The sequence below is a fragment of the Tetranychus urticae genome, chromosome 3 (genome assembly GCF_039701765.1).
Source record: "Tetranychus urticae isolate SD_2017Ah chromosome 3, NJAU_TeUrti_SD_1.0, whole genome shotgun sequence".
Lineage (NCBI taxonomy): Eukaryota > Metazoa > Arthropoda > Arachnida > Trombidiformes > Tetranychidae > Tetranychus > Tetranychus urticae.
The window spans coordinates 7,007,983-7,023,899 of NC_142960.1; the positions used below are offsets into that span (position 1 = coordinate 7,007,983).

General features: G+C 32.7%; 4 protein-coding genes and 1 long non-coding RNA gene across 6 annotated transcripts; 2 read left to right on the forward strand and 3 right to left on the reverse strand.

Annotated features, from left to right (window-relative positions):
* Positions 1 to 789: 789 nt before the first annotated feature.
* Positions 790 to 2,631, reverse strand: LOC107366926 (uncharacterized). Its single transcript, XR_001569787.3, has 2 exons — positions 2,322 to 2,631; positions 790 to 2,228 (listed from the first exon to the last, which is right to left on the reverse strand). It is a non-coding gene; the product is annotated as an uncharacterized LOC107366926 (long non-coding RNA).
* Positions 2,632 to 2,781: 150 nt separating this feature from the next.
* Positions 2,782 to 6,086, forward strand: LOC107366925 (uridine phosphorylase 2). 2 transcript variants are annotated; one of them, XM_089269541.1, is made up of 6 exons: positions 2,958 to 3,100; positions 3,516 to 3,625; positions 3,946 to 4,213; positions 4,401 to 4,515; positions 4,758 to 4,828; positions 5,104 to 6,086. In XM_089269541.1, the coding sequence occupies exons 2-6, from the start codon at positions 3,597 to 3,599 to the stop codon at positions 5,530 to 5,532; spliced, it is 912 nt and encodes a 303-aa protein (XP_089125667.1). In that variant the 5' UTR covers positions 2,958 to 3,100; positions 3,516 to 3,596; the 3' UTR covers positions 5,533 to 6,086. The 2 variants fall into 2 exon arrangements, with proteins under 2 accessions (XP_015790054.1, XP_089125667.1); XM_015934568.3 differs by lacking the exon at positions 3,516 to 3,625 and having other exon boundaries at positions 2,782 to 3,100.
* Positions 6,087 to 7,334: 1,248 nt separating this feature from the next.
* Positions 7,335 to 8,250, forward strand: LOC107366924 (uncharacterized). The gene is made up of 2 exons (XM_015934567.3): positions 7,335 to 7,438; positions 7,530 to 8,250. The coding sequence occupies exons 1-2, from the start codon at positions 7,378 to 7,380 to the stop codon at positions 8,114 to 8,116; spliced, it is 648 nt and encodes a 215-aa protein (XP_015790053.1). The 5' UTR covers positions 7,335 to 7,377; the 3' UTR covers positions 8,117 to 8,250.
* A 454-nt stretch (positions 8,251 to 8,704) lies between these two features.
* Positions 8,705 to 10,295, reverse strand: dgt1 (KAT8 regulatory NSL complex subunit dim gamma-tubulin 1). Its single transcript, XM_015934566.3, has 3 exons — positions 9,913 to 10,295; positions 9,072 to 9,804; positions 8,705 to 8,995 (listed from the first exon to the last, which is right to left on the reverse strand). Exons 1-3 carry the CDS (start codon positions 10,180 to 10,182, stop codon positions 8,829 to 8,831), a joined length of 1,170 nt encoding a protein of 389 aa, XP_015790052.1. The 5' UTR covers positions 10,183 to 10,295; the 3' UTR covers positions 8,705 to 8,828.
* Positions 10,296 to 10,336: 41 nt separating this feature from the next.
* Positions 10,337 to 15,895, reverse strand: LOC149093282 (uncharacterized). Its single transcript, XM_089269539.1, has 2 exons — positions 15,759 to 15,895; positions 10,337 to 15,580 (listed from the first exon to the last, which is right to left on the reverse strand). The coding sequence occupies exon 2, from the start codon at positions 15,578 to 15,580 to the stop codon at positions 14,174 to 14,176; it is 1,407 nt and encodes a 468-aa protein (XP_089125665.1). The 5' UTR covers positions 15,759 to 15,895; the 3' UTR covers positions 10,337 to 14,173.
* Between the last annotated feature and the right edge of the window lie 22 nt (positions 15,896 to 15,917).

Below are 15,917 nucleotides of genomic sequence, written 5' to 3' on the forward strand. Positions count from 1 at the left end.
TAGGTCAATATATTTAGTATTATTACAAGCGGACTCGGATGACTTTCAACTGAATACAATCAAAATTTTAAAGACTCGAGTAATTAATGAAAAAGTCATTGTTAAAATGAGAAACATTAAATTTAAACTCGATCTACAACTGAACGAAAATACATTCGTTGAAAGCATCTGAAAGCATCAGCGTTGAAACTATCGAAGATATTTTTTACCCAAAGTGGCCCAGTTGTGCCCCTAAAAATCCACCAACGACTTATTTACAATGCTTTAATAAGGATTCTGTATTTTCCCTCAATCTCTGTTTTCATGAGTTTCTCAGAGATTTCAATTCTTAGATGAGGTTGTCTGGTTTTCGTGCATTTAGTTCAATCAGGACTTTTATGGTGTGTAATTTTTTTTCTTAGAACTAGTTTGGCACAATTTGGACACAAAAAATATGATACATTGACTTTATAATATTATATATATAGATTTATTTTGTGTTTGGATTGGATGAAACTAGTTTTTTTGGATAAAAAATTTCGCGCGTTTAGTGGATAGAAGCTGCCATCTGTTGAAACATAATTAAAGCTTTAGAAGTTTGTAAATTTCAATTTTAGTTAACCGTTAAATTATTTGTTTATGTTAATAACTGATGTTTTAAGAGTGATATTGTTGTTTTGTTGATATTATTTGGAATTGAAGAAATGTTAATTTATGGATGATAAATGTGATCATAGTGATAATTTTCAAGTACAATGGTTAGTGTTGAAAAGCAATTAACTGATTGTAATGTCACTTGAACTTGAAAAGTGAGTAATTTTAATCTGTTCTAGGATTTATTGTTATACTATCCAAAGGGAAATAAAATTAATTGAAATCTTGGCTAATAATCAAGCAACAACATTTAAATACTCTGCCAGTTGCTTTATTACTTCTTGTCTAACTAATGTGAGAAAATTTGATTGACGGAAAACGTGATCATTTTTTCTGCCCAATTCCGATCCTAAGCCCGTGATCAGCTACGTACATAGGTGTGCTTGTCAGGTGAAGTGTGATGTAAATTAGTGATGTTTGCGACTGATTGTTGTGTATTTAAAGGATAGGCTGTATAAAGACAATAGTCTTGGATCAAAATCAAGTTTGATCGTTAATTATGATTGAGATGTGATATTTCAGTCTATCGGCATTGCAGGGTTAAATAATTGTTGCTTGGTAAACATAGCAAATCACGTAAACATGTTACAGTGTAAACCAATGTTACATGTAATGTTACATAAATTGCCAAGAATAAGTGGCAATTTGTTGAGCCATTAGTATTAATAAAATAGATAAATTAAATCCTGTACTGAACCAAATCTGAGGTAATTTAGATTTCACATTAAGGGAATCACCAATATTTATCAATGTAAATTGGGTTGATTTGTACCTAACACTTGAAGTAAATTACTGGAGAAAAGTTTCAATGAACAAAGAAACAATAGGGTTAAAGTTCAGAGAAATTGAAACCATTTTTCTTGAAGATGTGAGCTTTTAGTGAACCAGAAAAGATTATCAGTTTGAAATGACCCTGAATTTACAACCAAATTACGTCAAACAGATAAACGGGTGCAAATCAGGAGAGTAAGATTGATCCAGAGACAGCTGATTTTAATCATATCTATTATGGCAAACTTTCAATTTCATAGATGTCAATGTTGATTGGGCTGTTAAGTGCTGAGCTTCAAAGTGTTTATCAGAAACAAATGGATTGTTCAGGATCATGTACCCAGAATCAACATTCTAACAGCCAACTTTCCACTCGATTAAATGTTCAACAATATTCAGCAAAAATATTTGAGTTGTAACAGGATATCATATCATCTTTGAGGTATTTTCATTCATATCAGCCAGATTTTTCTTCATTATCTCAATGAGACTTCTGTAGACTGATCAATTGCGAAAAATTGTTATTACAATTAATGATGTCGTTGTGTTGATGTAGTCACTTTTGCTCTTATCTTAGCATTTGTCATCTCAATAAACCTTGACGATTTTTTACAGTATCTCTTCATGTACATGTAAAATTGGCAAAAAACCTTTATACCATTTAACTCGAACTTTTTGAGCTTAGTCGCATACTTTATTGTTTCCTTCCTTGACATTAAAAACCACTCAAAAACTATAATAATCTGGTAAGCTAGAGACAATCCTGAAAAGCTTGATCATGAGACTTTGGGATGAGAGATGTTAAGAAATACCAGAAATAGCATCTATGAAAAGAAAAAATTTATTAATGAAAGTCTCGTGCCTTAGAAATTTTCTGATTGAGCTTGAATTGTTTACTACTTTCATCAACTACTTACATGTTAGAGGGAAACTCAGAACAATACGCACCAGGTACCTCGTGATCCAATGACATAACCATGGAAGTAATTCATGATACAGAGAAAGATGGGAAAACTGAGGAAAAAGGAAAAGAGGTAGAAATGAAAACAGATATAAATTTCAAGTTCATCTTGTTTACCAGCTTTTTTGAAGGGCTTTAGACCTTTCAGATTCAATCTTGATTTCAAGGCTGAGGAAATCTCGTTTTCATTTCCAGTGATTTTTTCAACCAATATGGCAATTTAACTCTGAAATTGCACTCAACAGATGATAAAAAAAGACAGACAGATAAAACGAAAGAAATAAAAGACAGAGAAAGATTAAGAGAAGAGAGAAAATGTTAATAGCGACACCCATAGCTGTTTACCGGTACTAATCACAGATTACAGGAATCACAGATTTTCACATTTAATGTTGGGTCGTTTCTCATTCACTCTTTGATCATCAGCTTCATAACAGTGATTAATTTCATCTTTATTTTTGTATGTGATTGTATTTTAACTTTTATTATAACCTTTTGTAAACTCAAAACAATGACCACCAAACCAATGAGCCGACCAATGCCTTCTTACCTTTTGGATAGAGGATACAAAGTTTGGAATCATGCAGAAGAACCGTTGATTCGTCAACCAACATCTATTCTTAATCACAATAATAACAACCATTCTTACAGCCATCATACACATACAAATCACTCTCACAATGACAATCGTAAAGATCTGGGAAAACTGATTGAAGAAGAGGTCACCGAAAAAAGGTAAATTTTCTTTTCTTGACTTTTCTATTTTTTCTTTCTTTCTAATCTCAATCTTATTATGAGCAAGGTTAATTTCGCCATAAATTCCCAATCCAGCAATTTGTAGAGTTTGGATTAAGGTTGAACTTGACATCATCATTATTTTGTGATCTTGTGATTATGTTCAGCATTTTTTGTTTTATCTTAAACATCAACTATTCTGACTATTGTGTTGATTTGAGTTACCTTGACATACAGTTAGCCTTTTACTTTAAAAACACATTTTTGCCGATTTTTTCTTTTAAATTTTGCCATATTTCGGTAGATAATTGCAAGTGGACAAATGTCACTCATTGTAATCGAAAATGTCTTCTCCTATTCTCGTTGCTCATCTCTTATCAGTATTTCAAATTTTGTTTTACTCTAATTGGATTAGATGAAGCTGATCTCAATTTCATTACAAAACCAAAATGTCAACATGGCCTAATGACTGAGGTTTGAAAGGAGAAAAAAAAGGATGACTTCTTTTTCATCTCTGTCAACCAGGTAATAAGTGTTTCCATCACTTGTGACCAAAAATATAGCAGTTGACAGTTTCACGGTTGTCATAATAATCCTTAGCGAAATAATGATAAGATGAGCTTTTAAAGCTTATAAAAGGATTAGGAATAAGATCAAAAGAAACAATTTTGTCTTTAAAGAAAAGTTAAACACCTCATTGAACCTTTTGTTGTTACTGTCAAAACTTATCCTTTTACCAATACCAGTAATTTTTGTCATTTGTTTCATTATCTGTAATTCATATTTTTTTGATTAGTATTTCATGGTTTTACCTTTGCTCTTTTACCCTCTAATTTTCCACTTAGGAGAAATGGATTCAATTTGAGTAACCCGTATTTAAATACACTGGAGGTGGATAAACTGTATCACTTAGGTTTAACCAAAAAGGGCGACAATTTGGTTAAAAAATTTGGTGATGTCAAATTTGTCTGCACAGGAGAATCAGTTAGTCGGATGGAATTAACTGCCACAATATTGAAGCACAAGTTAAATTTGACTGAACCAGTGGAAAAGATCAATCAAGATGTAGATCGCTTTACAATCTACAAAGTTGGACCCATTCTTTGCGTCAATGTAAGATCATTCACTTTCACTATCACCATAATCCTCCTTTGAGTACATCATTATGTAATCAACTTTCTTGTTGGTTAAATGTCATTGATTCCCGCCTTCTAATCTCGCAATAATGAACTTGCCTAGTATTTCATCATTCCCATCATAATATTATATGGTTACTGATTTTATCTCTTATCTTATTTAGCATGGAATTGGTGTTCCATCTCTAACCATTTTACTCAACGAGATATTCAAGCTTTTGGCCTATGCTCGATGTCAAAATGTTACAATCTTCCGTCTCGGTACTTGTGGATCCATCGGTAAGAATTTATCTCATTCATTCCTTCCTTTCACCACCTTTTCCCATCCTTTTTCACCTTTTAAAATTTAATTCCGGTCATGTGCTTGTAAATAATTGAAAAGTCACCCAAACCGATTTACTGAGGCTCTTGTCCCAATTTTTATTCTCATCTTCTTCCTTGATTATTACTCATAACCCTTTATGTAATATTTGTTGCATTTGTTTTGATAAAATTTATTTTTCTTCTCTTCTTGCTCAAAGGTAAACCTCCGGGAGCCCTTATTATCACCAACAAAGTTGTTGATGATCGGCAGAGACCTCTTTTTGAGCAGGTATGTACCAGTCCCCTTGAAACTTAAAGATAACATTGACAAATGGAAGCAAAGGAGAAATATTTTCTAGCCTTTACCTGGCTACAAGATGAACGGGAGTTTCCCCATTCACTCTAATCGTTATTCAAGTGAGACTGATCTCACAAAATATTTCACCATTTTGTAAAAATAATCTGAATCTAGCAAAGCTACTTTTTTTACTTTGCTATCTTTAATTGCCCATTTAATTTTGATGGCTAATTTATCCGTATTTCTTTCTTTTTATTACTTTCTAGGTTGTACTGGGTCGCGTCGTTTCACTGGAAGCTACAGTTGATCAAGAGTTGGTTGAAGAGTTGCGTACAATCGGAGGCACTCAATTATCTGAATTAACTATTGAAACCGGCACTACAATGGCTACCAATGACTTTTATGAAGGTCAAGGTCGCATGAATGGCGCTTTCTGTGGTCATACTTTTGCAGAGAGAGGACGACATCTCTTGAGCCTTAAAAAGGCTGGAATCATCAACATTGAAATGGAAGCAAATGCTTTTTTCGCTCTTTGCACAAAAGCCAAGCTTAAATGTGCTTGTGTTGATGTAGTAGTTTGTGATCGACTTCGTGGAGACATGAGCAACATTGATTCGGACCAGTTTACTCTATTTGAACAAAGGCCAGCCTTGCTGATTTCAAAATACATTCAAAGGCACATGGACCTCAATTGAAACCGTTAATTAGGGAAACTCTTTTTCTTTCCCTTTCCCTTTCTCTCTATTTTCGTCTCTTTCCATCCTTCTCTTTACATTTCTCATTCTGATTGTTGGATTTTATCTCTTCCATTTTTTGACTTGACTTTGTCTCTGTTCATCTTTTAAATTGTGTTCTCAAAAGTCAAGCAAAATTGAATCCCATTGTATTGTCAGAATCAAAATCATCTCATTTCTTGATACATTTCAAGAAACTGAGACAAACTCAAGTCACTAAAAAATGGAAGATTTAACTCTTATTGATCTGGTGCAATCATTTTAATTTCATTCATTTGAAAAACAATTTATTAGTTGACTTTTATCTTGATTAACCTTTATAGGGCCCACACTGTGATTATTATCTTCCCTGAATTCCCTCCTTTCTATTGTACAGAATTTCATTTTAAGTTTTCAACTACAATCAAAAACAAAAAGCCACAAAATTATTTTAGTTTACATTTTTGCTGCTTTTTATTATCAAATTATAACTATTTTGTTAATCAATAAAAAGTGCAACACATTTTTATTTATTATCTGTTTAATCTGTTAATGTTTTACCAAGCTGAAACATCCAGAACTTTTATTATCCTGAGTGCAAGAAATTGAAAGATCTCAAAGAAAAATCTCCTAATTAATATGATAAGTTCCTTAAATTATTACTTACGGATTCCAATTATGTAACTTTACTGGTTTGACAACCATTAATACTTATGACTGTTAAACTCTTCCTTGGAATACAGCAATCTTGGTGATGATTAAACATCGGATTCACAGTAACATGGATAATTAAGGAACTCGGACGATTTTTTAATCCGGTTATATCTGGAAATGACTGGATACATGAAACTGTCACTTCATCTCCAACATCATCTTCATCATAATCATCATTCCTTTTTCATCTTTACATTAGAGAGTTGATGAAATTGATTTTTTCACCCAATGCTTAATCTTAATTATTAGATAATTCATTGTATTGCAAAATGGTTAGGAAAACAATTGAATTCAATGATTCGATTGATTCCAATCTCTCTACAATACGTGATCTTTATTTTTGTTTTGCCGTTTCTTTAATCATCACTCAATCATTTTATAATTTCTATTTGCTGGTTTGATTGTTATCCATCGATTCACAATCAATTGAGTGTCATCAAACTTGTTCAATGAGGTAACTCAATAAATAAAAGTAAACATTGGACTTGGACCTTAAAGGAAGGTGTGTAATTAATTTGATTAACAATTAGACTGACTTTTGGCATGAAAATTGTTCACCAGATAAAATGTTGGCCATAATCAACTAAATATCGGTTTGCAGTTCTCTTAATCTCTCTTATAATAATGATCATTGAATTATCGATATCAATTTAGATTGAATTTCTTTGCCTAAATTGTCAAATTTTTGGTCTCTAAAATAATTTTTAAATTAATCGGGTTTTGTTCAATCAATGACTGTTCATTTAAAGATTTGGGCATTTGCATGGCACAGAAAAACATAATCCTGGTTAGCAATAAGTTATATTTGTGTAAGTATTATATGTAAATCCTTTGAAATCAGTAGGTTTTAGGTACAATTGGTTAAACAATTAATTATATCTCAACCAAAATCTAATCGCATGAAGAATTAACAATGACATTTACAATAACAATTAATGGCGATAAAATTGGTGCAAAATTTTATACAATTGCAACGGAGATTCGAGAAACAATTGTTTTGATCAAATCTTGGACATGTTTCAGCTATAAAACCATTAATTATTTCACTTAATCATCCAGTTTCTGATCTCTTCACAGTCAAAATCCAAAACTGTACATCAAATTAAATTAAAAATGGTTCGACATCTTGTGCTTCTCTCTTGTCTCTTGTTGATTCCAGCTGCTGTTGTCTTAGGTAAAGTATCCATTAATTGAATTTTTGTTTTATTTCAGATAATCCAAGTGCCGAATAATTAATTTTTATTTCGCTTTGTTAATCAATCTAGCAAAAAATGGAGGTCTTAATGAGCCAATTCCTTTGATACTTTGGGCTTCATCCGATCCAGCTGAAGACCAAGAAGCCGGCAGAATAAATCCAGTTAAATTTTATCATTTCATTGAAGATAACCTAGAAGCAATAATGGATTATCACAATCGATCTGATGCAGTTGGCATAAGTCTTTACCTAGCCAATCATGGTGAAGAATCTGGTACTGAAGGAACTCTTTGGGCTGCCGTTTTCGCCAAAATTGCTTTCAAAAAGACCATCGGTGAGACTGTAGAAAAAGAACATGGTCTTCCTTCCCTGGTTGCCTGGGCCATTACCAATACAGGAACAGGATCAAGCAATCCTTCAATTGACAGGTCAACTTTGGTTGAATTCATTTTATACCATAAAACTGCTATTTTGAAACTCTTATCTAAAGGTGATGTTGATGGTCTGGTTGCTTATCTTAATGAAACCAAGTCAGAATCTGGAACCAAAAATCTCGACTGGAAATCCGTTATCGAAAACCTTAGAGACAATCGTCAACTTTTCAAATACTCATGTGGGCTCTTCGGTCTCCAATTGTGTGACAGAATCAAAAATTGAACCAGTTATCCATACAACGACATTCAAAAACGGCGAAATACCTCAATTTTTTACTAATTTAAATGTAACTGTTCCATCTTTCAGTTCTCGTCAAAGCTGAGTTAGTTTTAATAACATCTTATTTGCTGATCTTATATTGTCTTGCATTTTTTGCTAATTTAAAACGCGATAATTATTATAGTTATTACAGAAATGTTAATTTAGATGCTGTTTTAGGTAAAAATAGATATTAGCAAAGCATAATTGGACAAAAGATCTGATTGTGACACGTGTTATATTGATATCATAGATAATTTCAGAAAATTCCTATCATGTCATAGAAATTAATAACATAGAAATTCAGTTAACATTAATTTGATTAGAATTGAGAAAATTCATGCAACCTTAGTGGGATACTGAAAAAATATAATACCTTGGTAAAGAAATGGATAAGTTGACAATCCAAGCAAGAAAACAATAAATCAATTAAATTTGATCAAAATCATGACTTTCATATTTATCTCTAGTTCTCACCTAATATGATTAAAATCATTAATTTTGTACGGAGAAATAATCTCAGAATGTCTAAACAATAAAGGTTGATCAAAGTTTGATTAAATTGATTTACTAATACAGCTTTTATTGTTTTTAATTCATACCATATTTAAAGGAATAGGTTAGATAAATTTATATTGATAGAGTTGAAGAGTAGAAATGAACCGATGAGATGTCATTATTTTTCTAAGTTCAGAACTAAGTTGTCGATTTCAGGGTTTTGTTTGAGATCACTGTGAAGCATACATGTATGATGGCGACGAATTGAAATAACAGGATTAAAACATGGCGGTTCCCCCGCCGCACAAGGTCTAAAGAGAACTTGATTAGAATCATAAAGAATATCTGAAAAATGAATAACAATAAATTAGATTTCAAACATTTCAAATTTCAAATATTCTATGTATGATGTAATACTTACGAGATTTACAATAATGGGATAAAGGGAGTGCTTGATTCTGGCATTGAACTTCTTTGTTAAAAATACATTTCGCATAGATTTTTGGCTTGAAATTCTCTCCTTCCAGCAAAGCTCTTCTTTTTTCTCGAGCTTTGTCTTTGAGTAAAGCTTCTGGTCCACGATACCTGTGGTATTTAACCAAAGCTCGTAATTTGTAAACGTCATCTTCAGAGTAGCTTGAGTCAGATCCATCACAATCACCAGCATCTCCCATCAAGACTTCTGCCTCTTTTTCGATTTGCAAAGATTGTATATATTTTTTGTACTTTTCTCGAAGTAGATATTGTAGATGCTTGAATTGCCCTATGTACAGCGACTGAAGCTTCAACATTTTGTCTCTCAATATGAGAGAAACTTCCTCTGCTGTATAAACACCAGCGTGCTTTAAAGGATCATCTTGATCACTGTCAAAATTCTCTGAATCTGAATCAAGAAGATCTGGACGTAGAACATCTTCCAACATAGGATTACTCGATTCCTCGTCAGACTCTTGATCTAAAGATTCAACAGCAGCTTCTGATATTTTATTTCTCAAATAATCACTGGCTGTAATACTGTTATCATCATCCTGTTTTACCCAATTGATGTTGGCTCTTCTCTTAGTAGGATCTTGACTGTAAGCGTAGTGCTCCAACTGAAGTAAAAGACCACTCAATCCTTCTCTTTTTGCTTTGGCTTCTTCAATATTTTGTTGCTACGCGGGAACAGGATGATAAAATAGAAAAAAATGCAATTCAAATTAAAATGCGCAAAGAGACAATGAAATTTTGCGATAAATCAGGGATTAAATTGTTCAACTTACCAACTGTTGATGCAATTGATGATGTTTTGACTTCAAGAACATCTTCTTGATATGCCAAGGGCAAAGAATTTGGCTACTTCGTTCAGATTTTCTTGCAGCATTTGGACATCTTTTGTTTGAAATTGGATGAATAAAGGTGCATTGTTTGAAAGGAGCACTTTTATCAACTAAGATATGACGAATACAGTAATCAAATCCATCCAGCTTGTTCTGAAGGCATATACGGTGAATATAGGAACACAGTTCTTTACCATCACTCGATCTATTCATGATTTAATTGCCAATACAGTCAAGGTTAACTCAAATTGAGATGAACAACTTAGAGCAAAACCTGGATAAAAGGTAAAACTCAGTTTACAAAATTTACATTCAAAAAAGGTGAAGATAAAGAGATTTGTTGGATTTTGGAATTGAAGCTGCCATTTATTGAACATACATCGTATGGTGCTTATGCAGATACAGTTTTTTAGGCTGCCAGGCAACCGTTTCCGGTTCCCCTCTTTTACAGGCATTGCCGCCTAAATTAAAAGGATATTTTTACAGTTTTTCGTTTACATTTGGATTTGGTTTTACATTATGTGATTTTATAAGTTTTAATTGAGTTTTCCTGTTTCATCTTTTTGAGCCATTGTTTCTTTGTATCTTCGTCTTGCTTCTTTTGTTCCTTCTATGTATAGGAAGTGTTTTCTTTTTTTATTTGGATTGATGTTTAATAGATAGTTGTCCTTTGCTTTTCTCGTGATGTCCTCTATTTGTTCCAGTTTATCCATTATCTCGTTTCTTTCGTTGTATCTTTTCTTTTGATTCAGGTTCCAGTTTGTGTTTTTCCATATTTGTTCCGTTAGTTGGCATTCCCTTAGGTAGTGTGTAGTGTTGGATTTGGCTCGTTTTGTACAGCATGGGAATCCGTTCAGTGTGATGGATCTCAGGAGAGTTGTGAAGTATTTTATTTCATGCTTACCTATTCTTCCAAATTGTAGTTCGAGATTTTTCCATTCTGGATTGAAGATCTGTGTGTTGGATTCCTCCTTTGTTGCACCTATTTGGAGTAGTTCAATCGTTTTTTGCGTTATCTCGTCTTTTTTCATCGAGATTGTTTCCAGTGCTTTGACTGGTTTGCTGAGTGATTCCTCAGCGGGTTTAAAGGTTGTTTCTGCAAAATCCCATGTCCATTTTAAGTGTGCTATTGGTCCTAGTATTCTGTATACTTCAGATATTGAGTTTCCCTTGTTTATTGTTTTGGGTATTTTGATGTGATATTGGATTTTGTTGTTTCTTATTAGATTTGTTGCTATTGTTAATGCAGTTAGTAGTTTGTGATTGTAGCTTTTGGCTTTGTTGATGTTGTAGTATTGTTCTTCATTTTCTATTCTTATGGTTATTAGATTGTTTTGACTGTTGTATATTTCAATTTGTTTGTTTTTGTCTGTTTTTTCTGTTTTTGTTTGTCTTTGTTTCAGGTTGTCTATTTCAATTTTTTTGATGTATGAGTTGTTGATTGTTACTTTCATTTGTTCCAGAATTGGTAGCATTGATTTGGTGTGTGACGATAATAGGAAGATGAAGTTTGATATTTCCTTTATCCATGGGTTTGTTATCCCTCTGTAGGCGTATATGTTCCAGTGATGTTCATATTTAATGCCTAGAGTGTGATTTGTTATTGTGTTTACTTCTTTGATTACTTTGTAGAAAGCGTCGTAATCTTTGTAGTTCATCAGTAATTGCGGTGTTATGCTCCTGATAGTCGATGGAATGTAAGCGTTGATTATTATTCTTTTTTTGTCGTAATTTAGTTTGTTGATTATGTCATGTTTATATCTTATTGGTCTTATTGATTTTTCCACTATTGTTTTGAGTTCTTTAAGTCCGATCGTTTTTCTTATATTGATGCCGAGGAAACTCATTCCTACTTCAGCTCTGTAGTTGAGTCCTTCTTTTTCAATTTTGTCGAGATCTTTCTTTGTTTGTACTTGTAGTACTGTTTTGTTTTCATTCAGTTGTAGTCCTATTTTGTTAAATTCACTTTGTAAGTGTTTGATGATGTTGTTTAGCTTGTTTTTGATGTCGTAAGTTGTTTCAATTATCGCAATGTCATCAGCAAAACTGATGAATTCATACTTTTTTCTCATTTCTTGGTTTACCCTTTCCAATCCTATTATAAATAGTATCGGGCCTAGGCTTGAGCCTTGTGGGACTCCTTTTGGGTCAGTTCCATAGTATTTTTCATTGTTGTATATTGTCGTTAATCTTCTCGTTGTACAGAAGTCCTTGATTAGATTGTATGTTTGTTGATCAATTTTGTTTTGGAGGATTTCGAAGATTATATCTTTATTGATGTTATCGAAGGCTTTTGTGAGATCGAGTTTTATCAGTACAGAGTCGTATCTTATTCTGTTGTTGATATAGATTATTGCTTCTTGGGCTGTTTTGTTTGTTTGGTAGGCGAATTGGTTGTTTGATATTAATTTTGGTAAGTATTGCATTAGTCTTATCGTGAGTATCTTATCACAGATTTTCATGAGATGTGATTGTAATCTTATTTGTCTTATTGATATTCCATCCGGTTTTATTAGCATAGTGACTCCTGATGTTTTCATCTCTACTGGGAAACTTTCATTTTTGAAGATCTGATTTATTACTTTTGTTATTTTGTGTTTGTTCATTTTCATCATTTGATTCCATTGGCCTTTTGTGTAGTCATCTGCTGTTCCTGAAGATGTTTTTGATTTCCAGTCCATTATTATTTGTTTTTCTTCCTCTGTTATTCCTGTGTTGTTCTTTTCATTTGCTTTGTATGTTATTTTCTTTGGTTTGTTTAATGTGAAATCTTTTAGTATTTTGTCAATGTTTTCCCGTAGTTTCTTGTTGTTTCGGGTTTCTTGATGAATGTCATTGTGATCGTTTTTTTGGATGATTATTTTGTTGGCTATTGACCAGAAGAGTTTGATGTCTTTGGTTTCGTTCATTACTCGGATTGGATTATAATTTTCAATTTTGTGCTTGATTATTTTTCTTGTTTTTTCGTCTTGCTTTTTCTTCTTTAGTTTTGTGAAGTGATTGGTTTTCCTTAGTTTCGATGTTGTCCATTTGCCATGAGTGTTTGGTAGTCTTAGTATTTTTGTTACTATTTTTTGGAGTGTTTCTGGATTTGCGATTCTTTCTGTTTTGACTTCTCCAATGTTGTAATTGTTGATGATGATTCTTTTTGGTTTAGTCGTGGCTTTCTCATATTGTATTGTTAGATTTGTTTTCAATTGTTTGTGATCTGAGAATTCAGTGTATTCCATGTTGCTTTCTTTTAGTTCAAGGTATTTGTTGAAAAGTGTTGCATCGATGTAGGTTGGTCTTTGGCTTTCTGCTCTGGTGAAGTTAATGAAGAGTGGTTGAAATGCTGATTTTAGTTTGTTGTTTTCGTCATTTATTATTTGGTCTAAGAGTCTTTTTGCTGATTGTTGTGTCCAGTATCTTCCTAGTTCTTTGTTTTGTTTTGGTCTTTCAGGAGCCCATGAGTCATGTTCAATGTTGAAGTCTCCACCAATTATGATGGGTGTTCTTGAGTTGTTTTTGATTATTGTGTTTAAGGCTTGTATGTCATTTTCACATTCAGTTTTTTTCCATGGTTTTAGGTGGATGTTGATGATTAGTATCTGTTGATCATAATAGCGGATTTTGATTGCTATTGAGTCCCTTCCAATTGTGGTCGTTTGAATTATCGGATGTTTTTTATCAATGATTATTGTTGTGTTGTTTATTGATGCTATCCTGTATTCTTTGTTGATCGTTTCTAGTGCTGCCATGCATGCTTCTTGTAGTAGTATGATGGTGTGTTCATCTAACTCGTTGAATGGATCTTCTGTTGTTGTTTGATGGTTTTGGCAGTTTTGTTGAATGATTTTTATTGGTTTTTGTTTTAGTGGTCTTCTTGAGTATTGGTGATCATGATTGATGTCCCTTATTGTTTTGCTGTCTTTTTGGCTATGTGTTTTCTGATATTGAGTGTGTGATAATATTTAGGTAAGGGAAAAGAGAGAAGAAGAAGAAAGTATTGATTAATAAATAATGATTTGAGTCTTTTTCATTTTTTAGGGGGTTTGGGAAAATAAATTTTTATTTGCTTTTTTAAAATTTTTTGTGTTTTTTTTGTGTTTTTGACATTTATGATATTATTTGTTAGAGTGTAATTTGTTTTTGTTAGTGTTATTGTTCGTTTGGAGTGTTATTGTTTATTGATAATTTTACATTTTTTCATGCGGAGAGGTATTTAGTTTTTTCTGGGTGTCATGATATATTCATAGTTTGTGTTAATTTGTTGAAGTTCATTTTTGAGTCTCCATTGAAATTCTCTGCATATTGGATCATTAAAAGCATGGCCCATGTTTTTACAGGCATTGCATTTGTATTTAGCTTTATCATTTTTAACTGGGCATATTCTACTATGTTGTTTGGTACAGTATATACAATTAGGTTGTTGACCACATGTATTGGTGCTGTGACCGTAATTTGCACAATTGTAGCAAGCTGTGATGTTAAAGTTATCAAAGACTTCTTGTTTTCTGAGTCCTAGAAAGAGTTTCCCTTTGTGATTGTAGATTGCCTGTCTAACATTGGGCGATACTTCTATTCCTATGAAATATTTATCATGCTTTTTGGTAAAAAAGTTTCTTTTGAAAATTGTTTCTTTTGTGTTTGGTAACCATTTGTTCTTGTTCCTGATTCTTTCTATCCATGCATCTATCGTTTGTTCATCTGTTGCTAGTTTGTTTCTGATTTCAACTGCGTTAATTCTTATACAGGGATTGATTAGAGGTGGAACACTTACTGTCCAATTTGGTTTGTTATCTTTGGCGAAGGTAATAAATTTGTCTCTTTCTTTGATATCTTCAAATTCAATGATGACTTTATCGTTGGCCTTTGCTATTTCATTGATTTCTCCAAAATCTTTATCTTCTTCTTCTAATTCATCTTTAATAATTTCTTTTAATGTTGCTGGTGTGATCTCCTTTGCAGTTACGTGTACGAATGGTTTGGTGGTTAGGTGGCTGACATTGAACCAACCTTGAGGAATGTCTTCTTGTTCAGTTTGGTAAGTTTTGCTAATGTATCTTGCTCTTTTGGGTTGGCTTATATTCTCTTCATCTTGAACTGTTGTTAATGTTTCTTTTTGGATTGGGACTTGATCAGGTTCTTTGTCTTGGTTGTTTCTCTGGTTATTCTGATTGTTTGTTTGTGAGTTCGGATTGTTATTCTGGTTGTCTGTGATGGTGGTTGGTGATGTTTCTGATTGTATCAGTTGTAGTAGGTTATCATGGGTTGTTGTGTCTGATTTGGATGATTCTGCTGTTCTTTTGGTACCACGTGTCTTCTTGCTGTCTTTTTTGCTTGTAGTTTGTGTTTTGGTGTGTGTTGCTGCGTAGAGTCTTAGTAGCTTGTTACCATCAACTATTGTTTGCGGCTCTAGTTTGCTGACAATATCTTCATTTTTGAGAAAAATATAGATTTTTTCAATTAGACCATCGATGTTGGTTTCGTCATTATATGCTTTAAAAGATGTTAGAGTTTGAGCGTCCATGTAGATGTTAAAGAGTTGAGTTATGACTGATGCTGGTTTGTCTGTCCATTCATTAGTTAGTTGGTTCACATAGACATTGCGATTGGTTGAGTCCGACATCTGTTTTATATTTGGAGTAAAGAATAATAGTTTATTTTAGTGTGGTTCATGTTATTTATTGTTCTTTCATTTAGTTTGTATTTTATTTTTAGTGTTGTTTCATTTAGTGTTTTGACATTTAGATTGGGAAGCACGTGGCTGTTGGGGTTGGGGTTTTGTTTTTTTGTTTTTCACTTACATTGTGGTATTTATATTGTGTTTGATGGTTCGTTTGGATGCGGTGGATGTTGGTTTGTTGAAAGAATTGATTTAAAAGTTTTATTAAACAATTAATTGGCACTTAATTAATTAAAATTTGAGGAGCAAAAATTAAACGTCTTTCCGTCAGCCAACTTTG

Bases quoted from the DNA above. Each gene is read 5' to 3' on its own strand.
- LOC107366925 (XM_015934568.3), top strand. From the start codon at position 2,877: ATGACCACCAAACCAATGAGCCGACCAATGCCTTCTTACCTTTTGGAT. The intron at 3,101-3,945 runs GTAAATTTTCTT...TTTTCCACTTAG, and splicing joins GAAGAGGTCACCGAAAAAAG to GAGAAATGGATTCAATTTGA. The intron at 4,214-4,400 runs GTAAGATCATTC...TATCTTATTTAG, and splicing joins GACCCATTCTTTGCGTCAAT to CATGGAATTGGTGTTCCATC.
- LOC107366924 (XM_015934567.3), top strand. From the start codon at position 7,378: ATGGTTCGACATCTTGTGCTTCTCTCTTGTCTCTTGTTGATTCCAGCT. The intron at 7,439-7,529 runs GTAAAGTATCCA...TAATCAATCTAG, and splicing joins TCCAGCTGCTGTTGTCTTAG to CAAAAAATGGAGGTCTTAAT.
- dgt1 (XM_015934566.3), bottom strand. From the start codon at position 10,182: ATGAATAGATCGAGTGATGGTAAAGAACTGTGTTCCTATATTCACCGT. The intron at 9,805-9,912 runs GTAAGTTGAACA...GTTCCCGCGTAG, and splicing joins ATCAATTGCATCAACAGTTG to CAACAAAATATTGAAGAAGC. The intron at 8,996-9,071 runs GTAAGTATTACA...TTCATTTTTCAG, and splicing joins ATCCCATTATTGTAAATCTC to ATATTCTTTATGATTCTAAT.
- LOC149093282 (XM_089269539.1), bottom strand. From the start codon at position 15,580: ATGTCGGACTCAACCAATCGCAATGTCTATGTGAACCAACTAACTAAT.